Below are 27,970 nucleotides of genomic sequence, written 5' to 3'. Positions count from 1 at the left end.
TTATGAAAAAAAAAAATTTCGGACTTTATTTTATCTTCATGGTGAAAATGACTACCAAATGCTATTTTTGTGTTAAAATTCTCGATTTTGTATTTTACATTTTTAACTTTATTATGCTATAACTTTTTGAAAATGTATGGATAAATACAATTTTTTCATGAAAAGTAGTATTTATATACATCTTTCATTCAACATACTGTTTCTTTAAATCGGACTATTTCCCTTAATACAGGGGGGGTTCAAAACATAAAAATGCATATAGAAAGTAGAACTTTTTCAACTTAATTTTTGAAAGTGTTCCGGAAATACTGACACTTTCATATATATCTTAAATTTAAGCTTATGTAATATACTTTAATATTAAAAAAAAAAAATTAGGGCTTTATTTTGTTTTCACGGTGTAAATGGCTATCAAATGCTATTTTTATGTGAAAATTCTCGATTTTATTTTTGAAATTTTTATCTCTATAATGCTGTAACTTATTGAATAGTGTATGGATCAACAAAATTTTTTTATGAGAAATAATATTATTTAATAATCCCTTTTTCATTCGACATACTTTATCTTAATAACGGATATTAATAAGGAATTAGCAGATCATGTAACTTTTGGAATAATCCACCAATTTTTTAAAATTAAACACTATCTAAAGATTTGCATCGAAGCGTTTTTTTTTTTTTTTGATAGTGATTTTAATCACTATCAGATATCATTATACTTGATCCAACTATGCCACGTCACCACTGAGCCGCGACCCCCATGTACTGGCTTTTTTATTCCTAATGATATATTCGAAATCTTTGATAAATTAAAAAACATTTCCTTAATTGAATCTGATAGTATCTTAGCAAAATTTCTTTATAATTCTTGTTTTCTTTGTTTTTTCCTTTATTTCTTCATTTCAGAAAGTTCTGAGATTATTAACCTTCCATTCACTATGGAAAATCTATTCTGCAACACCTATCATGAAGTGAGTAAATCATTCTCTTGTTATAAACTACAGACCTACATGTATTATTCCTGATATTTCTAAAATTTTTAAGTTAGTAGTTTATAAGCTAATCAATCGATGTTGAAATTATGTATATATATCCCTCAACAACATGAATTTAGGCCTGGAAAACCTACCACTACCTACAGCTTTACTTTCACCACATTTATTTCTGACTGTCTTGAAAATCATTCACAAATAGATGTTATCTTTACTGATTTTTCTAAAGCTTATGATTCTGTAGATCATGATCTACTTATTTAGGCTCTAGATTCAATTGTTATTGGTGATCCACTCTTATTATGTCTTAAATAATATCCTACAAGTAGACAGTAATGTGTTAAACTCAATAATAAATCTTCTAACTTATATAACGTTTCATTTGATATTTCAGGGTGGTTACCTAAGACCTCTCTAATCTTCATTTTTATTAACTTTATTAGTAACCACCTCCATAAGTCCTGTTATGCTGATGACATAAAAATATTCCTTAATACTAATATTAATTCTATGTTTAACTGTCTTCTTTTCCAAGAAAAATTTAAATAATACCTACGTTGCACTTAACTTTTTTTTATTTATTTATTTTGTGAGGCAATGTAAATATAAATACTAACGCAAAACCGGCACTAAGAGCGGACAAGGTGTATTTTGCGATTTCTAAGGATCTGAATAGAATAATAATTTCATTTTCTTGAGACCTTATTCCAATGTTACAGTATTGCGAACGAAGATTATTTCTTAAATCCCTCTAATTAATAAATTAAACGTCACAATGTAATTTGGGCTTGATAGGTATACTGAGAGATAGGGTTTAAAAAGAGTTATAGGGTTAAAAATACTTAAACAAAAAGTAATAACATGTTATAAATATATTTTTATTTTGAAATAAAAAATTTTCTCGTGTGCAACTTCCCTCAAAAAAAAATTGTACTCGCTAATGTACTTTCACCTTAAATCACCACAAAAATGATGTTAGTGAGGATAGTTAATCAGTTTTCATTTTTTTTCTTAATTATTTTATGATATTTTACAATTAGAAAATGATGAATATTTTTATAATAAAGATTTAATTTAACTTTTTAAAAAAATTTTCTTGTAATCAATTGTAATTTCAAGTAAAGTATATTTTAATTGCTTTTATAAAACTATAATATTTTATTGAATTTAAAACGGAAACAGTATATCTAATATTGTATCTTATATAGTATAGATAAAATTGTAGTTATTTTCCAATGGGTAGCAGGTACAAGTATAAAATGTACGATGTAAACGGTCATTCACCCGGTTAGCGGAATTCACCACTTGGTCTGGGGAATATTCTGGTGTGTAATCTTAGCAAAGGGTGAGGAGAGTGGGGGACTCCAATAGCACGGTTACCACCGTCATTCATTTTGCCACCCTTCAGTTCGTAAACAGACAGCAGAACTACTATACCGTTAATGTACTTTCGTTCTACTAAAATCTGAACGTAGATGTAAATCACAACATATTAACGTAAAGTGGTAAAATTCTTAATTAAATTAACTAAGGTATGATTGTTGTGACTACAAAAAATTATTAGTAACGTTCATTTTTACTCCACTACAGCAGGTGGTATCACTTTGGGTACAGTGATTATTACTTTTTTATTAGATTTTTTATGAACATAAAAGGCACAGACAATAAGAAATCCCAGACTGTGCCAGCACTGTATCTGAATTGGGATTGTAGGCGTGGCGGGCGTGCGGCACAACGCAAAAATGTGTTGAATGAAGGTTCCCAATATTAAAGACGCCATTTTGTGTTTTTGATGTAATGTTTGATAAAAAAATTTGACAAATCCGCTTTAGTTTTCGCGTCGTTTAAGTTCTCTATACCAATTGTTAATTGTAAATAAATTTTTTTTTAATTATTTAATTTCTTTTTTGTCACGTGCACCCATTTGAACGGACCTAAGTAAGTACATATATTTTGTTCTAGATCATTTAATAAAAAACTTAACTTTTATATACTAACCTATTACTGCCGACTAAAGTATAAGGTTTTTTTTGCAATTTATGAATTAACTTTTGACCTTAGGCCAAATTTAAGTTCACTTTGAGACTCTAAGTTTTAGATTTATTATCTGTCAGTTTTTCCTAGAATAACATTCTATATTTTAAAATTTTATTTTAATGTAGATTCCACCTTGTCCGAGGGTTTGATTTTTCAAAATAGTTGCATCCCAAACTTTTAACCTTTCTTGAAAGTCCTTTAACTATTTTGGAATTATTGATAAAGTAGCTTATTATTGTGTAAAAATTATGCTGCTTTAATTTCAAAAAGAAATTGTAATTTTCTTAGCTACTATTTCATATTTGCCTCCAATTATGTCTGTAAACATTTGGACTATTCTTTTGCTTACTCTTTTCATTTTATATATATATTTTATATTCTTTATTTCTCCCCGAATAGCATGAATTTATTATCAAACTTAAAATTGTTTGATATAATTCTTGTTTGTGTTTTATGGCATTTTTAAGCTGTCTTTTGATAATGATTATTTATTTTACTTGAATTTGTAAACTAATTCTAGAAAGATAATCCTAATTACATTTCCTATACTCAATTTATTGTATGAATAGGTATTCTTTAATTAATCATTAAAAATGTTTTGATTATCTTCATTTTTTTTACACACTAAGTTATTGAATTTTAAAATGTTATAACCCCTATAATTAAAATAGTTAAGTATTTCATGGTGTTAACAAAAAGGCTTTCTACCTCTTAATTATGATAATAAATATTATAGAAATAATAGTTTTGAGATATTAAATTTCTTTATTAAATACTAATTAGTATGATTTACTACTCCATAATATTAAAAAAAGATTTTTAAACAAAGTTATTTTAAATATTGTGTACTAATAATATATATTAATTTATCTTATGCTGAAAATATTTTAAATATATATATATGTTAATTTCATATTAATAACTAGTTTTTAGTTATTAATTAATTTTAATAGTTATATTTTGATGATTAGGTAATTTATAGCAATTAAAATAATTAGGGATTTATTATACAAGGGCTGTTCAAAAAGTAAGTTGTATTTTGCTATAACTTTTTATGAAGTAGGAAATTTTTCATAAAATTTTTTGACAACACCATTTACACATCTTTGTCAAAGTTCTGATCATTAAATTGACCAAAATTATAGTATTTTCGTTAGAATAAGATTCCATCATGTACTGTTTTACTTTATCAACATCCAAAGTGAATATCCGCATTGTTATTAAGTTTTTATGGTTAAACAATTTTAAAGTTGTCAAAATTCTCAGAAAATCATGCTAAGACTTTGGTGAAAAAGTAATTTCATGATAGTAATGCAATGTGTTCAAAAATGGCCACGTGAATATTGCTGATGAACACTGCGCTGAAGGCTTCTTATGTTAATAGCTGCTAAAAAATTAACTGCATGGACAAGTTATTTCGATTGAATAACTATTGATGAGATTACTGTAACTATAAAATTTTCTTTTGATAATGCTCAATACATATTCAGAGATAACCTAAAGTACAAAAAAGTTTGTTCAAAATAAGTATCAAGGTTATTGACATAACACAAAAGCTGTCGAATGCAACCTTTCAGTTTGGTCTTGTCACAATTTTGTAAAATGGACAGTGATTTCTTTGACAGATTATTGACTCATAATGATATATAGGTCTACTCCACTTTCAAAATGTTGTTACATCTGCAGAAAAGGTGATGCTGATACTTTTTTTTGACAACAAAAGAATAGTTCACTATGAGTATATCTATAGGTAGCACACAATAAACTCAGCTACTTATTGAAAAACTAAAAACATTTAAAAATGTCATAAGAGATTTTAGACCAAAGAAGCTATCTAATGAATTTTGGTTTTTTTAAGACTGAATGTGACTCCATATTCAGTGATAATAACCAAAGAACTCTTCTAAAAGTTCAGATGGGAAGTATGGAAACATGCATATAATTATAACATTCTTATAATTCAGTGTTGTCACCATGTGATTTCCATATTTTTGGATCAATGAAAGATAAGTTAACAAAGGAATGATACATCAGTTTGAAAAGGTAAAAACAGTCACTCTAAATTGAGGCACTGTAGTAGGACAGCTGTTTTTTAAACAAAGCATATATAATTTAATACAGCAGTACAAAAAATGTCAAATTACTTGATGACTGTGTAAAATAATAACAGTTACATCTATATTTAAATAATAAAAAAATTTCTTGAAAATTTATAATAGTTTTTATTTTATTTCATAATGCAATCTACTTATTGATTGTACCTTGTAGATGGGAATGAAAAAAGGCTTTCTTATTTTTTGTATGCATTAAAATAAGTAATACATTTTTTACAGATAAAAGGTACGTTCTAAGGGCGAGTGTATAATCTAAATGGTGCCTTGCAGACAGTATGTCTACATTGTCAGGGGTCAGTTTGAAGGGGGAGAAAAGCAAAGGAAAGATAGCATTCCAATCTCTAAAAATAAATAGTTTGTATAAGGTATTTAATTTATTTAATTATCAAATTTCCTTGTTTATTTTAATTTAGTATTTAATGACAAATTAAAATGTTTTACTTTATCAATACCTGTATATAAGTAATGCTATAAATATTAATATTATTATCAGGGAGAATCAACTGAAGTAAATCAGCATAAAAGTATTGTAACTCGTAAAAATGGATTGCAGCCACTTGGAAAAGTTATTCGAAATGTACGTAATCCTGTTAATTTGCCAAGTGAAAAGTCGGAATCTAACCATGAGTCTTCAATTAATCTAGTCCCTATTGGTGGTGCAGGATGGGGAAACAAACAAACAGAGAAACCACTTGTGGTAAGTTAATTGAAAAATTATTCATTCATATCTGAAACTAGATTTTTATGTTAACAGGTTGCGGGCAAAGAAGTTCCGCCGACATCAACTCCTACAACTCTGCAATCATCCCAAAGTGGGCTTGTAACGGGGCAACAACATGTATTGTCCCATACTACTTCCGTAACCTTAACAACAACACGAGTATGTTTCTCAATTTTTTTTTCACATTTACATAAAAATGTTGAAAATATTATTTATTGAAATGCCACCTTAATTTTTTTGTCTTATTTAACTCGTTCTATTTAAGATTTTTAAATCTTATATTTAAAAATTAAACGTCTTATTTCCTAATATATAGTTTTCAATTTTTTTAAATTTATTTTGTGGTTTACTATTTTGGTATTTTGAACTTGACTGAAGTGTTCAATTAATATATTTTGTCTTAAATTCTGTAATTTTTTTTATTAGCCATCTCATTCCGATGGAAAAACATGGGCCAACAAAATAACAGATGTTCCAGCTGCTCCCACTTATTTAGCACATCGAACTGTGCAATTTCAACAAGAATTCCCAAGTTTAACTTCAAGTGGAGAAAACAAAAATCAAACAAATATAAATACACCATCAGCCAGCACAGAACAGAGGCCTTTGCTACGTCCTCAAAGTAAAACCTTGTTAAAAATTGTTGTGAATCTTGTTTATTAATATTTTAATGTTTAAATAGCCGAAACGAGTTGGATGCAAGGTGGCAGTCGGCCTCAAATGCCTCAAGGCATAAATATAATTTCTGGTTCATTAAATCAAGCTCAATCTTCTTCCGGTAAAAACATAATTATAACTAAAAATATTTTTTTATTTAGAACTATTATTTTTGTGTTATACATATTTTAATTTTTATGTTTTCTTTGTATATAAATATGTAATATTTGTATTTATTTTTCAGGATCAGAAATTGTGAATGGCGTACGGAGCAGTTCGGGCCAAAATGGGGCGGGCGGGGTCCAGGTCGGCCTAAATCCATATATTATGCAGTACAGCAAAAATCCAGTTATGAGAAATATGTTGCCCACCTTTGTATGTCATTTTATTTTTTAAACAAACTGATTGAATAATTCTTAATAATAATAGAATCTAATTATATTTGTTAAGATGGTTTCTAATCAGTCTGAAAATATGGTACAACCTCAACCTAAACAAAATTCTTATCTCTCTGAAAAAGTTACACAACATGTCTCTCCTTCTCTAAGTGGAAATGATAATTCATTGAGTAAATCAACAACAGATATTAAGGAACTTGTACCTCCTCCAATTATACGTGATGAAGATTTAAAGAGAATGAATGAACTTTCCAAAGAAGCAGGATGGTCTATTCATGGAGAAATTGATTACAAGTAAATTGTGTATTGGATTTTTGTTAGACTAACAATTGTTTGTCTATTATTTAACTGAAAAATGAATTTAAAAAATGTAAATATGTTCAGGTGTTTTAAAAGTAAGGAAATATGACCTATTTCCTTACTTACAAATAATAAGAACAATAGAAACCTGGTTCCTTACTTACTGAACATTATATATATGATATAAATTTATATTGTTGAGCGTAAATAATAGTAGTTCAATACAATATTGATATGGTGACAAAAATTCAATACCATTATAGTTTATGATTTGTTATATCAAAATATTAAATAAATCTTAGTTTCGACTTTTTTTTTTTTGTAAATTTTACGCACGCACACACATATGTATGTGGGTACCATTGGTGTCTAGATGGCATCACTTCTAGGGTCTGGAGACAGATAGTGGTATCATTTAGTATTATATGAAGGGAAAATTAAATTAAGACATGAGTCGGCTAAGACGTGTTTTTGTGTGAATTTTAATTTTATGTGTATTTTGCTTTATATATGTTATTTTTGTTTGTGAATATTTAACAGGGCTTTTGCGTGTGAATAAATATATATGTATTAAGTAATTGTATTGTGTCTTTGCTCTGTTCCTGTGATTGGCCTGTTGTATTTCCCAATTATTTTTGGTGGCCTGTCCGGGATCATCAGTCAATAAACGGGAATAGAGATTAGAAAAAATATCTTGTCTACTCAAAATCCGGAAAATTTTTAAACTATTTGTCATGTATATTTTAAGTGGTGTTAGTGACGAAAATATCAAAACGTCGTTCTGTAATTGTATTAGTAGACAACGCCATTTTTGTTGAGTAAACGCACAATTTTTCTTTGTTCGTTTTTCGCAAGATCTTATCGTTGTCAATTAGTTTCTTACATCAATTTGAATTTTATAAAACCTTTTGATTTTATAACAGTTCGAGAATAAAAATTCTAATGAAACTATGGATGAAGTTTCTAGATTTCGAGAGGAAGTATATACTTTGAGACTTGAGCATAGCAAATCTCATTTAAGCTTTAGAGATGTTGAAGAGTCACTCTCAAAGTTTTCTGGTGATGATGCTTATCCAGTTAATCAATGGATTGAAGAAATGGCTAATTTACTACATTGATCCGATCCTGAGAAGTTAATTTATGATAAATGTTTTTATTAATTATATATTCAATCGAAAAGAGGAATTGCTACTTGGACAATTTTAAAAGATAAACTGAAGAATGAGTTTAAAAGTCGTATGAACACAGCTGCTATTCATCGCTTACTGTCTGAGCGTTGTAAGAAAAGTGATGAATCATAGCAGTATACTTTCAAAATGAAATAGATTGCTCAACTAGGCAATATTGAAGAAGATTCTTCTATTGATTATATCATAGCTGGTATAAGAAACTTGGAAGTTAACAAAATGATACTGTATGGCACTACATCTATTTATGAGCTAAAATTGAAATTTGAATTGTATGAGAAAATAAAGTTAAATATAAGGGCAAATACAAAGTCAATCATAAATTTCTGCGAGAATCACCTAATGCTTTATTTAAATCATATAAACATGAAGGTTAATCAGCAAACATTAATCGTTGCTACAACTGTGGTACGAAGGGTCACTGTTCTAGTTCTTGTCCTGTTGCTAGTAAAGGATTTAAGTGCTTTTTATGTCAGGAATTTGGTTTTAAAGCATCATCATGTTCTTATTGTACATCAACTAGTCGACTTAATACTGATAGAAGTCAAAGAGATGAAAATATTAAGGTACAAGTGAATCAAGTTAATGATGTCATACTAATCGCATTAGTAAATTAGTTGATTTACAAGGTGTAGAAACTAATGCTTTATTTGATACTGGTAGTGATGTGAATCTCTGCCGAAGGTCATTTATGTTGTTTCTGATGAATCCAGGTCATATGACCTGTTAGGAAAAGTTATATTTTAAACAAGTGCTGAACTGTACATAAATCCTAAGTGTGTGAGAAAAACTAAATATGAAGAAAAAGAAATTCAAATCATGTCTTTAAATATAGATTGTAATGAGCTTAACATAGATGCATAAACTTATACATAGGAAATTAAAAATATAGTGCAAGATTAAGAATCAAATAAAGTAAAATATGTACTGATTGAAACAGTTATTTTATTAATGGATGAAAAACCCTGTTTATCAATGACCACGCGCCTATCTCCAGCAGAAACATGTCAAGTTGACAAACAAATAAAGGAATGGTTACATGAAGACATTATTAGACTTAGCTTTTCTGACTACTCTAGTCTAATAGTTTTAGTCAGGAAGAAAGATAACTCTCTACATCTCTGTGTAGATTACGGGTTGTTAAATAGGAAGATAATCAAAGATACCCTTTGCTATTAATAAATGACTAAATAGATAAATTACAAGGAGCTTCAATTTATACAACTTTTGACTTGAGAAATGGATTTTTCCATGTTCCAGTTCATAAAGATAACATTAATTATACCTCTTTTGTCACACCTAGTGGAGGACAATATGAATTTTTGCAAACCCCTTTTGGACTGTGAGTGTCACCTCCTATTTTTCAAAGATATATTAACTTTGTCTTTAAAGAACATTCAAAAGAGATTATTATTAACATTTATGGATGATTTAGTCATATTAGCCAGCAGTTATGAAGAAAGTATTGAACTTTTAAAACAAATTTTGCCAACTGCTTCTAAATATAGACTGCACATTAAATGGAGCAAGTGTCAATTTCTACATACAGAAATTGAATATCTAGAATACCGAATTTGTAAAAATTCTATAAGATTTTCAATATTGTAGACTGCTGCAGTTATTAATTTTCCTTTACCTAAGTCAATAAAAGCAGTACAGAGTATTCTGGGTCTTACTGGATACTTAAGAAAATTTATAAAGGACTATTCATTGATTGCTAAACCTTTGACCGATCTATTACATAATGGAGCTATGTTTAAATTTGAAAAAGAACAAGATGCTATGAATATACTGAAGAGAAAACTGGTGGATAATCCAGTTTTACATATATATATAATCCTCATGCTGAAACAGAACTACATACCGACGAAATTGCTAATTGTTTTGGGGCTATATTGTATTAAAATAATGTTTTTGATGGTCATTTTCATCCAGTATACTATTCTAGCAGGAAGACTAGTGATGCGCCCAAATAAGATATCATAGTTACAAACTAGAGGTACTTGCTATTATCGAAGACTTGAAAAAGTTTAGAGTTTATCTTTTAGGTATACAATTAAAATTGTAACTGACTATGCTGCATTCACAATGACTATGTAAAAAACAAACTTAGCGACTAGAGTTGCAAGATGGTCTCAACTGCTTGAAGAATTTAGTTATACAGTTGAACACTGAAGTGGATCTCGTTTACCCCATGTTGATGCTTTTAGTCGATATCCTGTGTGCTTAGCTATTGAAAATGAATTTTTGATTAAATTACGAAGAGCCCAAAAGATGAATTTAGAGATTAGTGCTTTGATGGAAGTTCTAGCTATGTCAACTCATCAAAACTATTTAATTGAACATGATTTACTGTAAGAGATGAAAAATGACCAAAAATTGTTTGTTGTCCCTTGATCCATGCAAAAAGAAGTAATCAAAAAAGCACATGAAATTGGACATTTTGGATGTAAAAAAGCAGAGGAACTATTGAAAGAATATTCTATTTCAAATATGAAAACAAAAATTGAGAATATTGTAAGAAATTGCGTTCCGTGTATATTAGCAAATCGAAAAAGTGATAAGCAAAGAAGGTTACTTGAATAGTATTAATAAAGACGATTTTCCATTAGTTACCTATCATATAGATCATTTGGGACCATTACCTGCTACAGCTAAAGGATACAAATATATATTTGCAGTGATGGTTTAGCAAATTTTGTTGGTTGTTTCCAACCAAGACTACTACATGCAAGGAAACTATTGATAAAATGAAAACTTTATCTACTACTTTTGGGAATCCAGAAATAATTGTGTCAAATAATGAAGAGGTTTTGTTTCACAAGATTTTTCTGATTATTGTAGTAAAGAAAACATTAAACATGTAATGATCACTACAGGAATACCAAGGAATAACGGGCAAATAGAAAGATTAAATGTAATTATTATTTCAGTCATTACCAAATTAAGTTTAGATCAGCCTGAACATTGGTACAAGAATGTTGCTCAAGTACTAATTGCACTAAACAGTTCCTTTCAAAGAAGCATCGGTATGACNTGATTCTTCCGATATATATATAGCTCCGATAAGGCTCTCGCTAATTCTAGAATATTCTATACCCGCGTAGGTTATCTTATGGCGTTATCGAAGTTTCTCGAAGGTTTTTGATAACGAGAACATTCGAGAATATTCGTTGCGTATGTTTTGGTCGCTACAATATAAATGCTTTTGCGGAAGAGAGAGATGAATTGCGTAAGGAAACAAAAGAATAAATATATAAAGCTCAAGAAGAGCAGCGTTTTCATTATCTAACACATAACTTATTGTTAGATACATTATTAACACTAACAAACCCTCTATGTATACATTAAATTTATTTCTATTAAAATATATCATAAATCTGATACAATATCAGGACATTGTATTAGAATGTCTAACCTTTAAAAAAAATTTTTATTTCATAGCTGAAATTTTTAGGTATTCTATATATTGCCTATGTGCATTGTGTGACAATGCTTGTTTTTTCCACTTAATCTGTAACATATATATATATATATAAAAGGTTTTGCCAGAAAATTACAAATCACATAAATCAGAAAGTTTATTTTTGCACATCAGAAATGTTGATTTGTATTAGTTATTATTGAAATTTCAAATATATTTTTATTCTTTAAAAATAATCCTGAATTAAATTTCCATTATAAATAGGTTTATTAATTCTTAATTTTCAATAAAATTTTATTTATTGAGCTTATTGTATACTATGCAATTTTTTATCAATTATAAATTATGAGTTTTTGTTTTAAAAATTAATAAAATATTTCTTTTATTTAGTAAAAAATTAGACTTCAGTGATGATGAAGATCAATACAATGAAAAACTAAATAAACTGTCTTTGAATGGTGATGTAAAAAATAAATCTGATAATTCTTCATTTTATGGATCATCAAATAAGCATCCAGAGTCAAATTTAAATGTAAAAGTAGGTAAATGAACTTATTATTGTTAAAATTATTAAAAACTGTAATTTTTTCTTTGAAGGAAAATATTTTTGGATCAATGCATATTAATGGTATACCATATAATTCAGAATATATGAATTATTATAGACCTCCATCACGTCAGGTACTTAAATTGTTGATATAATGTATTATACAGTAGATCTGATGATTTATTTTTTTTTATTTTTCTAACTTATATTAATATTTTAGGAAGAGAGACAAATAGATGATGAATTTGAAGAAGAAACTGTTGGTAGAACTACTCGAGCTGAAGAACTAACAACAGTTTTACAACGTGCTAAAGATAGAAAATTAGAAGAGATGAAACGCTTTGAGGAATCAAAACTGAAAAAATATGATGAAAACCATGATAATAAAGTAAATTTACATATTAATTTTATTAAAGGTACTTGCACACAAAGTATTTAAAACACCTCTGGCTGCAATTAATGTGTATTAATCATGTAAAATTAAACTGCTATGTACAAATTAGGGTAGTAATGCTGTTAAAATCACTAGTTTTAACTGCTACCAGCCACCAATCTTAATTAATGATTAATTCATTTTAGTAGTTCTCTATTTGAATTATTCATAAGAAATTAAAAGTTGAAGTGTAAAATTGTTATTTCTTTTGGGGGAAAATAATAAATAAATACTATTTAGACAGCACTTTAAATGAATATTTATAGGAAAAAGAATTGAAGGATGAAATGTCCAAAGTTCGATCTGATTCGTCTAAAGTCAAGAATGATGATGACAAAGAAATCAATAGTAAATATTCATCATCCAGACTGCAAAAGCAATTTGAACATAGTTCTGATGTTAGTAATAAAATTCAAACTATTCCGTCAACGAGTGAGTTGTGCAAATTTTTTAAACATTATATATATATATATTTAATATGAGTATTTTATTCTTTTGAGTAGTAAGATCACTATGTCGTGCTGATAGTGACATGAGCAGTAGTGGATATTCTGAATATAGAAGTGACTCATGGATCGATGATGATCATTCTAACAAATCTTCAAGTTTGAAACGAGACAAAAGACCAGAATATGATAGGTATATTATAATATAATTTTTATTGAAAATAATAATTTATATTATTAGTAATTTTTTCAGTTCTATATATATATATTTATTATAAAACTCATATAACTTATAATCTACGTAACATTTTATATATTTTCTTTTTACCAATTTTTACATTATATAATTATTATTTTAAGATTAATTAAGTAGCTAATATTAAAAGAATCGCCTGTATACAAAAATTTAATTTCTATAATACATATCTAGTCATGTGTTATACTTAAAAGTCATAAAACTTGTAATCAGAATATAAATTAAGAAATAGGAGTTCATGTTGCTTTTGGAATAATACAATAATCCCTTTTAAAAATTATAAGCACTCTACATATTTGCATTAAAGTGTTTTGTATGATAATTACTTTAATCAATGTCAGATATTATCTATACTTTACCCAACTATGCCACATCTCCACTTTGCCATGATCCCCGTATGCTGAGTTTTCATTATTTGTTTTAATAAAAAAAAAAAATTTAAAACTGGGTTTTTTTTTATTTAAAAATAACTATTTTGATGGCTAATTTAGGTTAAGTATATATTGAGTTTCAAATATTTTAATACATAAAATGGGTATGGAGTGCTAGTCGGTACAGCTTTTACTGATATATGTGCACTCTGGATACATAACTGCAACCTGCGATATACAGAGTGGCCCACCACTCACTGACAACTTAAATAACTTTTGATCCAGTTAATATTTTTAGTTAATTTTTTTTTTTAAATAATAGTTATACGTTATACGTATAGCTATATCTCAATAATTAATTTTTTTACATTTTATTAAAAATATTAATTATTTTTAAATTTTAAATAAAATGTAAAAAAAAAAAATCTAAGATAGCTATTTTGTAGAGTAGAATTTAAGAAAAATTTTAGTAAAAAAATATCTTATTAATATTCAGTAGTAAATATTCTGTAGCGTTTTGAAGTTTGTGAAAATTTGAATTTTCATGTACTATTTTACGGTTTTAAACATTGAAATACGTATTGAGAAAAGGACAGAAGAAAACGCTATCTTTTCNTATTGAGAAAAGGACAGAAGAAAATGCTATCTTTTCATGATTACTATAATTTGGAGGTGTGTAACTTTTTCCATGAAAATGACTTTTGAATGAGAGTGATAAGTAATAATTGCCTTATCTAATTTCTTATCATGGTATTAATGCCAAGTTTGTAATGTATACACATTATCATCATATGTATACACAGTAATCATGAAAAGATAGTGTTTTCTTCTGTCCTTTTCTCAATACGTATTTCAATGTTTAGTACCGTAAAATAATACATGAAAATTCAAACTTTCACAAACTTTAAAACGCTACAGAATATTTACTACTGAATATTAATAAGATATTTTTTTACTAAAATTTTTCTTAAATTCTACTCTACAAAATAGCTATCTTAGATTTTTTTTTTACATTTTATTTAAAATTTAAAAATAATTAATATTTTTAATAAAATGTAAAAAAATTAATTATTGAGATATAGCTATAGACCTAACGTATAACTATTATTTAAAAAATAAAATCGGCTAAAAATATTAACTGGATCAAAAGTTATTTAAGTTGTCAGTGAGTGGTGGGCCACCCTGTATATCGCAGGTTGCAGTTATGTATCCAGATTGCACATATATCAGTAAAAGCTGTACCGACTAGCACTCCATACCCATTTTATGTATTAAAATTCTTATAACTCAATAAGTATTTTTTTGAAAGTTATAATTGACCTATCATAATTTCTCTATAAAAAATATTAAAATCTATTACTTATTATTACATTATTATACTTAAATTACTTCATTATGTTACTACCATTGAATAATATGTATTAGATTAGTATAATTTAGTATGAGTGAAGTGACTAGAGAATATAGGATAAGGAACGAGCATATAAGAGGAAGTATAGGTGTAGCGTCAATCGTGGATAAGATGAGAGAAAATAGACTTCGATGGTTTGGTCATGTTATGAGGAGAGAAGAATCGGAAGCTGTAAAAACAGTTATAGAAATGAATGTTGAAGAATGAAGAAGTAGAGGAAGACCAAAAAAGAGATGGATGGATTCTATTGAACGCTATATGAGGACAGCTGATGTGTTAGTGTAGATGATGTAAGAAATCGTGTTAAGTGGAAGTTAGGTATAAGTGTGGCTGACCCCAAGTAGTTGGGATTAAGGCGAGGAAGAAGAAGATAAAGATAAGTACAATTTAGTCCATTGGGAAATGTATTGATTAAAAATTTTAACTTATTTATCTTGCTATTTATCATTGTGGTTTCTTCTATAATAAAAAAAAACATTAATATCTCTTAATTATATTTTGATAGAAGACAATGTATGTTTATATATATATATATATTTTTAACAATCCTCCATGTAACTAATTATTACTTTATATTAATTTTAAAAGTACTATATTGCTAAATGGAACTTTTAATTTTAATTTAAAAAATATTTTCATTAGTAAATACAATAAATGTATATTGTAGTTAATTATTCTTATATATATTAAAGATTTAGAAAAGAAAAATCTCGTTTGGATAAAGATAAGTCTGACAGATATGCTCACAATGATTACTCTAGAGTTGATGATAATAGAAAAGGATATGATCATAAACGTGATTTTAAAAGAACTGTGAGTAGAATTAAAGTAAATGTTTTAATTATATAGAAGAGTTTACTAAATAAAATGTTTATAGGAAAATATGAATGTAAGTTCTAAAAATGAAGATATGTATGATATTGATAGAAATAATAAAAAGGAGTCCTTTTCTAAAGTACAAAAATATCATTCAAGAGATTCTATGGAAACTCCTGAAGAAATTGAAAAAGAAAATTTGTAAGTAATTTTTTTTGTACTCATTGTGAATTAAAATTTTATTAAATGTTTACATAAAATTATATTATTTATATATTTTACAGAAATGTTGATGATGACTCTTATTCATGGTCTCAAAAATCTTTGGGAAAAGAATACTATAAAGATGACATTAACTCAACGGGATACGTATGTAAAATTGTATAAATATAAATATAAACGTATACATGTTAATTTAAAATTTTCCATCCAATTACAAATTAATATCTCATATTTTATTAATTGCTTAATCCAGGTTAATTATTCGTATATTATTAAAAAGATAATATAGTCATGTTTTTTCCATTATCAAACAAATGCATCTAAAAATTGATTAAAATTATTTATAATCTAAAATTAGTTATGAGATTGCAATCACACAACAAATAGTCTCTTGCACCATTTGTTTTATTTGATATAAGTTGGCTACAAACATTTAGCTTCACTTTCAAAAAATTTTTGGAACTGGATGCATAAAATAATTTGGGTTTTAGTGCCATTAATTCTGTTGATTCTATGAGAATCAAGTTGAATACTTATAGTCAATTTGCACTGACTAAAATAAAGAACAGGAAAATATTTTTAATTCGGGATCATCATGTCATGAAAATAGAGTTTGTGTATTAATTATTATAATATTATATGTATTATAATACATATTCTGACATAAACTCGAAAAATGTATCTTTCTAGATATATATGGATAATTAACCATAGTCAAACAGTTATTTAGTTATATTAATTAAAAATCATAAAAACTTATAAATGATCTTGTATAATGATAAGCAATTATTTTGATGTAGGTCTAAAATGTAATTTTTTATAAATACGTTTATATACTGTTCTATTTAAAATTAATGATGTTTTAAATAAATTATTTTAATTGATTAAATACTACTATTTCTTTTTTTTTTTTTTTTTTACTCATAAACGTAAATAAAGTCAACATCTTATAACACTTTATGGTTGATCTTATTGTTAAATTAAAATTTTTCTTTAATTATATTATAATAATTTGAATTTTTTATTTAGAACAAAATGCATATTCCTGGTCCTATCACTCAAGAAAAATTTGAAGCGTGTGAGCTAACTAGTGAACCAAAAAGAAATCTTACACAATTAGTAAAAAGTGAAAGAAAAGATGGTAAAAAAAATGATCAGGTAAATCTTAATTAAATAAAAATACATGAATTGAGTATCTTGTTCTGAGATTCATAATTTTTTTAAAATAAATAAATACTTACCTTAAATGTGAACAGATCTATATCATATATAATTTATATGAAATTAAATTTTGCTTCTTTATGTTGTCACTCATATAGTAATTCTTAGATATAAATATTCAAAAATTCAGTACTTAAATATTATAAGAATAATTTTCACATTATAATTATAGGCTGAGGAAACAAATATTAAATCCAAAATTGGTGTGTGGGATCTTGCTCCTACAAATAAAAGTAAAATAGTACATGATCAAAAATTTGAACATGATAGTAAAAGTAGTAAAAATAATTTAAAACATGAAGATGAAACCAAAACAACAGGTAAATATTCATGTTGAACAAATAGCTTTGTGCATTATTTTCTATTCTTCACCCATAATGTTGTTGAACTTGTCACAATCAAGAAACAGGAGCGATGAGATTTATTTAAAAAAAAAAAATTTTTTTCTTTAATTTTCTCAAATTATTATTAAATATGTTTTTGGTTTTAGTTTATTTTTTAGTTATTTTTATTATTATTATTATTTTCTTTATGGTGATTGTAGTTAGTTGGGCTCCTGTTACTTTGATAAAAATAAATTCCTAAATAATAGTTGAAAAAACAAAACAAAAAATTAAAAAATATTTCTAGAACCAAAATCATCTTTAGAAAACAGTTCTGGTCTTTTCTTCGCATTATCTCATCATAAGGGAATGAGATCTGATCGCAACATTGGTGGGTCACGTTCATTTCATCAGAATATCAATTCTCGAACAGTTTCCAGGTCTGGATCAAACAGAAAAAGCACATGGGCTGAGTCATATGATGATAATCAACGACCTAGAGGTCCATCACGACGTGATGATCGAAATCGGGGTGAAGATAGAATTAGAACTGATGACAGGAATAGAGGTGATGAGCGTAATCGAAATGATGATAGAAATCGTGGTAATAATCGTCAGCAAAATGATCGATACTCTGAAAAATCTGCACTCCGAGGATATGGCCAGCGAAATGATCAAAGGGGAAGAGGCCGCCTGAGTAATACTGATTCACGTACAATTAATGGGCGGAATAGTCAAAAGAATTCTGATGAAACTAATGATAAAATTAATAAATCTAATCAAAATATCAGTTCAAATAGAAGCAAAACATCATCTAAACCTCAATCTAAATTGGATTTGTATGGAGATTCAAGTCGTAGATCTAACGAAAGTCGATATAATTCAAAACAATCAAGTAGATCTTTCAATAGTCAAAAACAAGAAGATATTTGGGAATCAGTCAGTGAACCTAGTGACTATGAAAATCAGCAAAAAAACAATAGTAATCGTCGACAAAATAGTCGTACATATTTGGCATCATCTACTAGGTAATAATAAATCTAACATTTTTGACTAACATTCAACATATTTAAAAATAAAACTAATAAAATTTTAATGATTTTACAGAGGTGAAAAAAGAAGTAGTTATGATAAAAAAGATCCTTCTAAAGACTCAAGTAATAATGAAAAATTATGTCAAAAATCAAGTTTATCTACAAATGATTTAAAAAGCTTTGGAGGTAAGTTTTTTATGCAATTTTTATCACATGTTTTGTCACTAAATATTTTACTTAATAAGAAATTCCTCTTTAGATAATCGTACCAATAAAAAAGATGAATCTAGAAAGTCGTCATCTGAAGTACTCAAAAATCGTGTATCAAATCAAAATAATCGCAAAGATCAATCTAAATCATCATCATCTAGACCTAATCAAAGTAGTAATAATACTAAGGCAGGTCAGACTAATCAGAGATATGAACGACAAAAGAGTCAATCTCAGTTTGTTGTTGATGATTCTAATACTTCTATTATTAAAGGTAAGTTAATCTTTTATTATTTACTCCTTATAAGTCATATTTTATATATATATATTTTTTTAACAGATGCTGTAATTATGGTAAATAATAATCCACCACCTCCTCCACAAACAAATGCATGGGATAAACCAATTACACATGCATTAAGAGCACAGTCACCTAATGTTAACAAGACAGTAAACCAATCTAATAATAGAGCTAATAGGTATTAAATTATGTAATTATTTTAAATGTATACTTTTAGCAAATTTAAATTTAACCATAATTTTAAAAAATTCTTTATACTTTGCTTATTTAAAAAAAGCTAATTCTTAAATCATTAACAATGAAGGATCAAACTTTTCTATTTTCAACATTTTTAATAGCGGTATTTTAAAGTCCATTTATATCTATTGAATGATTTTGTAGTTGTATTCTAAAAGTATAATATTTGTATACAAAATCATGTGCCATTTACATGCTTTATGTGGTTTCAATAACTTAATTCAAAAAATGATTATTCTTTTCATTTTTTCTTATTTTAAAATTTAACTTCTGTACAATTTCAAACAAATATTAAAATCAATAAGAGTGATTTGATTTAAAATTAACTTATTATTGAAATTTATTGTTTTTTCAGTTTGACTGATATACAAGAAAATCCTAGCCAAAATATTCAAAGGCTGGTTTTAAATAAAGACAAAATATCACCAAATGTTAGTATTTAAAAGTTAACCTTATAATTTGTTATAACTAAAATAAGTTGTAATATTTATTATATATTTTATTCATTTTTTAAGGTAATGGAAAATGGTATAATTGACACTACACAGCGAATGGAAACAATTATTTTTGAAAATACAACCTATAAATCAAAACCTTGTGGGGAATCTAAAAACAAGTATAGTTCAAATATAAAACGAGAAAAAGGTATATATACATATTTTTTAACTAGAAACTTATTGTAAACTAAAATTATTTCTCTATAGAATCGTGTAATTTTAATGAAGAACAAGATACTTGCTTTCGAGCATTCAAAACATCTAATTGTGATAGCAAAGATGCTAAGATAAATGAAGCTGTACAAATGTCCATGACCTTCAAAGTAAGCCTACTCCTTTTCTAATTTTAAAAATGTAATTTTATCAATCTTATTTTTTAAATAAATATATTTTATAAAAAATAATTAATTTCAACACATTAAAACAAATCTGCAATGTTTTTATATATACGAGATATGATCAAAAAATACTCGGACTTTTCAAAAAAAACTTTATTAACACAATATTATTCTATATACACTATAACACCTTCAAAATAATCTCCCTGGGAAGCAATACATCGCTGCCATTTTCTTTTCCACTTTTGAAAACATTCCTCATAGGCACTAATTGGAATGTCCTTTAGATCGATTTCCGTATTTTGTTTTACATCATCAATTGTTTGAAAACGACGTCCATTGAGCATAAATTTTAACTTCAGAAACAAAAAAAAGTCGCATGGGGCCAGGTCGAGTAAGTGTGGTGGTTGTGGAACTACTGGAGTCTGATTTTTTGCTAAGAACTGATGAATGAGCTGTGAGCCGGGGTGTTATCGTGATGCAAAATCCAAGAACCAATTTTCGGGCCTTTTTTTTCTAACATTTTTATGTAATCTTTTCATGACTTCTAAATAATAATGCTGATTTACTGTTTGTCCTTGAGGCACCCATTCACAATGAACTATACCACGAAAATAAAAAAAGGTGATTAATACGGCTTTTACATTTGATCTCACCTGCTTTGCTTTTTTTGGTCTAGGGGAATTTGCTGACTTCCACCGGGACGATTGACGCTTGGTTTCAACATCATACCTGTAAATCTAAGTTTCATCACCAGTTATAATATTTTTTAAAAAGTGTAGGTCAGTTTCTGCTCTTTCAAAAAGTTCTTGAGAGATGGTATTTCGGTTTTTTTTTTTTCATCGTCTAAGAGACAAGGAACAAATTTGGCTGCAATTCGGCTCATGCCTAATACTTTGGTTAATATTTCTTGGCAAGAACCATAAGATATTCCGACGTCTTCTGCAACTTCTCTGATAGTTATTCGACGACTATTTTGAATAATTTCACAAACAAGAGCAACAATTTCATTTGTTTTACTGGTGGAGGGTCTACCAACTCGTTCATTATCCTTAATGAATATTCTACCTTTTAAACCACTCAAAACATGTTGTCCGAGACAGACATCATCTCCAAAAGCTTGCTTCAAAAGTTCAAAGGTTTCACTAGAACTTTTCCTAATTTAAAACATAATTTTATGCACACACGTTGTTCTTCTATTGTTTCCATTTCGAAAATTGACGCATGACTGAAACGTGTTTTCATAAAAATGCCATAAACCAGAGAGAGAAGAGCAAAATAAAATTGAACTTGCATTATATTATGATCTCATATTTTTTATTAACTATGTAAATCATTAAAGCAAATAAACCCACTAGTCTATGCCATTCACAATTATGAATAAATCGTAGTTACTTGCTCATTTTGGACAAAACACGAGCCAGGTGTTGTTGTTTCTGAATCAATAATGTTATATTTATATTAATAATATTGCAAAATTGAAAAAAGTCATTTTAACTATCACATTTTTATGTGACATTGTATTTCTTTTTTGGCCTTCCAAATTGTAATTTTGGTGATATGTTTTATTAATGTTAGGGTAGCAATATGATGAATTATTTTAAGTTAATAAATGATAAATATATATATATAATTTTTACTTTTTCAGAATTTTTTGTTTTTTATTATGTAAACAAAATATATGTAATAATTTTTATTTATTGACTTATAATTTAAAAAAAAATCTTATTTTTGTAGAATGATGAAAGTTCTGATCTTAATCTTGGATTTGGTGATTTTGAGTCTGACTTTTCTCGTAGTGGTGGACACTTATCAACAGAAAATAAAGACAGTGTTATGTCTATGACATCACATTCCAGATCTATGCATACTGGACCATCATCTTTAGCTGCTAGCGATTTAAAAACTATGATAGCTGGTACTAAAAAGGTATTAGATTTTATTTTACTCAGTATATTTGTGCTCTTATGATATAAAACCTAAATTTTTGAAAAAGCTATAAGAAGTTATTGGTTTCTTATTTCTAAGTATTATTTAAACTAGCAACATGAAAAAACCTTTAAATTTTATTGTATTAAGTTTAATTTGTATAATTTTGTCTGCCTAAAATATATAGGTATATTTTATTAATTGAAAAATCTTATTTAATATTCTTAATATTTTACTTATTTTTTTAGGTTTGGGATGATAAACCAGAATCAAATCAACAAAACAGTGCTGAAAGTGCTTTTAACACAGTTTATAGTACAGCAAATACTGGCCAACATGATAAATCAGACATGTCTGTTATTGATGAACAAAGAGTTCATAATCAGCAAGTGTACAGGTATGTACTTTGGTACGTGACATTTTTTTTATAAATAACCAGTAGTCTTTAATATTTGTTCAGAGCTGCTTGTTCATAATTCGGTATAATGTTCATAGTTATTTACAAATTTTGTGTTATAATTAAATCTTTACAGTAGAATAATAAATATTTATTTGATTTTAGTCCAGCACCTCAGTTACAAAATGTTTCGGGTTCATTTATTCCTGTTTCTATGGCTGCTGCCTCAGGTCAACTTAAACAAGATCCGAATTCTGCTACCACAAACGTATGCAAGGTAACTAGAAGGCTGGCGCCATAAGGTAAAATATCTTTTATAATATGTTGATATTTCTCAAGGTTAAACCTCAACCGCAGGGTACAATATCACCCCCATTAAATCAACAGCAGTCATCAGCTAGTACTCATGCATTTAGTTCTTCCACTACGCCTCAACCACATACATCAACTACACCTTTGGCAAATACAATTCCAACTCAAGCAGCTCACATGAATTTACAAGTAATAAATAATTACTTGATTAATTTTTATGACACAGATTCAAATATTAAACAGTTTGAAATTATTATTAAAATAATCAAAAAGTTTTTTGGATACTATTTTCAAAATTTTCTATTAATAATGTCATTTAATTAAACAATTTTGTTAACCTAATATTTTGCATTTATGCCAACATTAAATACTTCTTCAGAATTAAATCATTTTTTTTTGTTTTAAAAAACTAATAACTAGTTTTTAATAATTATTGAAAATGTACCGAATGTCCCACCATGTTCTGATCTTTTATAATTTTTGATCCAGGAAATAGTTTGTGTTACTTTTTTTTATTATCATTTGTTTCTAACAGGAATAAAAAGAATTTTGATGGGTTAACAACAATTTTAGAAGAAGTTAATTATGAAGTTAAAAGTTTTTTAATACATAGAGTAGGTATGTAATGTGGATAGAGTGCACATACACTAGCACTAAGTGTACTACTCATCCTCGTTACATACTTATTCTTTAAGTTAAAATGCTTGTAACTCTGTTAGTACTTATCCTAAATTTAATATCAAAATTTATTGTAAGAAAACAGCTAAAAAAAAAAAAAAATTATTTTATTTTTATTAGAGACAAATAATAAATAAACTTCTAATCAAAAGTAAGATTTCACATCATGGTGGGATGCCTTGTTATATAATGAGTTGTTATTAAAATCATATTCTCGATTTTAATTGGTAAAAAAATAAATATTGTAAATATTTATAACTTTCAACATTTGTATATAGTAGCATCACTTATTTATATATATATTTTTTTTTTTGAATATAAAGATTATGATGGAAAACAATGATGGGCTCCCTGATATTTATAGTACTCATATGATGAAACAGCAACAAACACATTTAATATTAAATACAAATAATAAAGCTGGAGTTGAAATGTTAGCAAAACAGTTTGTATCAGCTGCTCCTGGACCATCTCCATCATCAGCAATGATATTTAATTCAACTCAACAGCATCTTATCCCACCACCATCACCATCAGCCCCTCAAGTTTACCAAACTATGTTAGAACCTACCCAAACTGTAAGTTTAAAATAAACATTTAGTTATTGGGTGCATCTTCAGTGTTTTTAATTAAGACCTTAATCTTTTTATTGGTTATATGTAAATAGAAAAAAAAGTTTATTGTGATTTAACAAATCATATATGATTCAATTTGTATGAAAAAGAATCTATTGATAAAGATAATTATTTTTTAATTTTTATTTAATGTTTTTTAGCTGTTATGCCATTGTCTAACATAAGTCTACAATTTTAAATATATATATATATATTCAAATAAGTATTGGAACAGTTTTTGTAAGAAGATGGCCAAGTCTAAAATGTAAATTTTTCAGGATACCAAAAAATTAAAATATGGAGGTAAATGGGGTTTTTTCAATTTTAAACCTATGAAAACAACATTGACACTATTAAACACTGAAAGATTTCTAACAAAAATGATACATTATCTGAACAAAATTAGACTTGACCCTTTTCCACAAAAACTGTCAATTAGGTTATTAGCTTATTAAAATTAAGATAAATAAACTATTAATTTAGATATTAATATATTAGCATTTTAAACAAACATTAAATTTAATTTAGGTCATTAATAATGCAACACGTTCTCAGTTTAATCAATTTACATATGGTCTCCAGTCAAATGGTTTAAATCAAAATTCTCAGTTTAACCCATCTATGTTCATTCATACAAATACACCTGGTGGTCAAGGCGGATCTGAAGTTTTTCAATCTTCAATTTCTCCATTTAGACTTGGACCTGTATGTTGATTATTTTATTAAATTTTTTAACATTATTTATTAAGCTTTTTTTTTTTAACACTTCTATAGCCTTATAATAATGGACAGCAAATCAATACTAATATAAATCCAGTATTAATACCAAGCAGTACTAATTCATCTACATCTCAAGTTAAACCAACTTCACAGCAGATAGGTGCAATTGGAAATAAAACAACTTATAATGCTTCAACGCCCTCATCTGTTAGTGTTTATTAAGCAATGTTTTATTAATGATAAAAAAATATTATGTTAATTATATTAAAATAATTTTATTAAAATTTAGTACATGGTGCAATATGATCCAAATACAATGTTCAATCAACCATATAATTCTATGAACAGTGCTAGAGCTACTCCATTACAGTCTTCTTCATCTTTATACTCAACTAATTCAGCTAGTGAGCATATATGTTTTATTAAATTTAAGCTTCAACATACAATATATTATTTTTGTTTATTTACACTTATTAAAGTTAAATAAACATGATATGTGTAATTGTAAATAAATTGATCTATTTATAAAAGAAAAAAATTAATTATAAGTAAATTGATAAGTTATATAATAATCATCTCTAAATTATTAGAATTAGTCTTTTGTATTATAATATATGTAAAAAAAATTTTAGCGGGACCAACAAATGCAGGATTTATTCCTAATGTTGCCTCAGCATTCCAAGCTCAAGTAGTAGCTGGTGCATCTGCAAATTCATTTGGAATTCCAAATGCATTTGGTTCTCCCCAAAATGCAGCACCTAATATGCAAAATTACACTTCACAGGTAATTATTTATTATATAATATTTTGAACATATTAAAAAAATTAATACTCAATTAAAGTTATATGGTATCTTCATGTATTATGTGTTGTATGTAATTTGTTTATTAAACTAATTTAAGGTTTAATCATTAGTTATTTTTTTTTTTTTTTTTTTTTTTTTTTTAAGTATCGACAAGTTCCTTATTTGAAAGGAAATTTAAGTAGTGGAAGTGGAAATAATGATCTACAAAAGTCAGGTGTATCCAATCAACAAGATATTGGAAATGCAATGTTTTCTTCAAACATATTTAGACAACAATTTTTCGATAGTATGTGAAATATATTTATTTTATGTAGTATTATACAAATTAAATTTTAAATTAATGCTAAAATTACTTTAATTCCCAACTGGAAATTTAAAAAAGTATCAATGATCTTTTTGCTTATCATATATTGATGACTTTTTTATATTAAAATATTGCATCTAATATAATATAAACTATTTTGTAGATAAATTGCTTATATTTTTATTATTATGTAAATTCATATATTCATGTTTTTAGCAAACAAACCGTTAATGAACTCAAATCAACAAACTCATCAATCTATGCAAGGAAAATATAATAACTATCAAGTTTCAACATCTCAAAATAGTCAATTGGTTAGTTATATATTGAAATTATGTATTATTCCTTCTATTATTTTATAATTCAATTGAATTAAAATGTTTTGTTATAAATGTTTATGTTTAGCCTTTAATGCAACAGCCTCGAATGAATTTAAATAACAGCAATAATGGATCAATTGCTGCAAATATTGCTCCACAGTATCCATCACCTATTCAAAGGCCAGTATCAACATTCCCCCATTTACAGAGAATGCCACCCCCTCAAAATATGAGAATTCAACCTAATGTACCTATTCAACACTTTATGAACAAAAGTCAATCTTCAAATAATTATTATGTTTCGAACACAGGTTAAAAAAAACACATATTTTAAGGAAAAATCATGAATATTAAAGCAATTTATTATTTTAATTAGGTTTAATAGTTGAACCACAACTACCTATAGCAAGCAAAATTGATAATGCTAATAGTAATGTTGATTCAAAAGCTGAAGAAAAGATAGATAATATTTCCAAGCCAAAAAATACTGAGTGTAAAGATGACAAACAATTGGTGGCCAATGAATAAATCAATTTATACTTCATAAAATGTGTGTAGACTACATATAAGTTTTGTAAACTTATTACTGCTACCTAAGTCGCTATATTATAGTAGTTGTTATCTTTAGGAAACAATTATATATTAAAATGTCTATCGTAAATATTATTTATGTCATGGATCTATCCCAAACAGTGATTTGAGAATTCTTGTATGCTATTTATTCGTATTAAGCATGTTTTTCTGTGTCAATTTTTTTATCATTATTATTATTTAAATATATGGATAATTAATAACTAAATAAAATTTATTGAAAGTTGTACTGATTAAAATTATGTAGGTATTTAAAGTATATTTGGGATTTATAATTAAACTGTACAATTAATTTGTATACGTATGTCAAAAGATCATTTAATTTGAATCACTTGTCTAAAAAAATGATATAAGGTTATTTATTAGATTCCATTTAATATGGTCAAGAACAAAATAATTAATTTTATTTTTCTTTGTAATAATTGAAAATAGTAATTGTGCAGAGTTAATGATTGTGTATGCTTGTTATTATTATTAGAATGTTAACAATTTAATATTAAATTTTATATTTATTCATTTTATTCAATTTAAATTTTAGAGATTTTTTTTATAATTTTCATTTATAACTATTAACTTTAAGCGTCTTTGTTTGTTTACTTTATTCTTATTTTTCCTTAATGATTAGGCCTAAGAAAACATGTTTTGTAAAAAAAAAAAATGTGTCTAATTTAAAAACAAAATCCCGTAATTATCCTGTAGTATGTAATCAAACTTTTTCAGTTGAAGTGTGTATTCAATTTTTTAACAGTCATCAATATAGGATTTATAAAAGAAATAGGTCAAAATAAAAATACTTTTCAATTATGA

General features: G+C 26.8%; 1 protein-coding gene across 6 annotated transcripts; it reads left to right on the top strand.

The window, feature by feature from the left end:
- Window positions 1-2,755: 2,755 nt before the first annotated feature.
- On the top strand, window positions 2,756-27,970 carry LOC126896016 (uncharacterized protein DDB_G0283357-like). Of its 6 annotated transcripts, none has more exons than XM_050668428.1 (38): window positions 2,756-2,930; window positions 5,363-5,508; window positions 5,637-5,840; window positions 5,898-6,023; window positions 6,291-6,486; window positions 6,547-6,642; window positions 6,766-6,896; window positions 6,972-7,213; window positions 12,221-12,368; window positions 12,428-12,511; window positions 12,598-12,765; window positions 13,077-13,242; window positions 13,314-13,449; window positions 15,987-16,107; window positions 16,172-16,311; window positions 16,395-16,479; window positions 17,362-17,490; window positions 17,726-17,873; window positions 18,310-18,904; window positions 18,984-19,096; window positions 19,170-19,394; window positions 19,461-19,599; window positions 20,014-20,089; window positions 20,174-20,303; window positions 20,363-20,478; window positions 22,231-22,422; window positions 22,671-22,831; window positions 22,985-23,096; window positions 23,159-23,320; window positions 24,133-24,387; window positions 24,952-25,128; window positions 25,198-25,350; window positions 25,433-25,547; window positions 25,776-25,927; window positions 26,093-26,234; window positions 26,469-26,566; window positions 26,658-26,883; window positions 26,949-27,970. In XM_050668428.1, the coding sequence occupies exons 2-38, from the start codon at window positions 5,419-5,421 to the stop codon at window positions 27,098-27,100; spliced, it is 5,901 nt and encodes a 1,966-aa protein (XP_050524385.1). In that variant the 5' UTR covers window positions 2,756-2,930; window positions 5,363-5,418; the 3' UTR covers window positions 27,101-27,970. The 6 variants fall into 6 exon arrangements, with proteins under 6 accessions (XP_050524385.1, XP_050524382.1, XP_050524384.1 ...); XM_050668425.1 differs by having other exon boundaries at window positions 18,202-18,904; XM_050668427.1 differs by having other exon boundaries at window positions 18,184-18,904; window positions 22,671-22,819; window positions 23,177-23,320.

This window comes from Daktulosphaira vitifoliae, unplaced genomic scaffold, assembly GCF_025091365.1.
Source record: "Daktulosphaira vitifoliae isolate Bord-2020 unplaced genomic scaffold, ASM2509136v1 Scaffold_1, whole genome shotgun sequence".
Taxonomy (NCBI): domain Eukaryota; kingdom Metazoa; phylum Arthropoda; class Insecta; order Hemiptera; family Phylloxeridae; genus Daktulosphaira; species Daktulosphaira vitifoliae.
The sequence above is the reverse complement of the archived record's forward strand: the minus strand, read 5'-3'. Positions and strand labels throughout refer to the sequence as shown.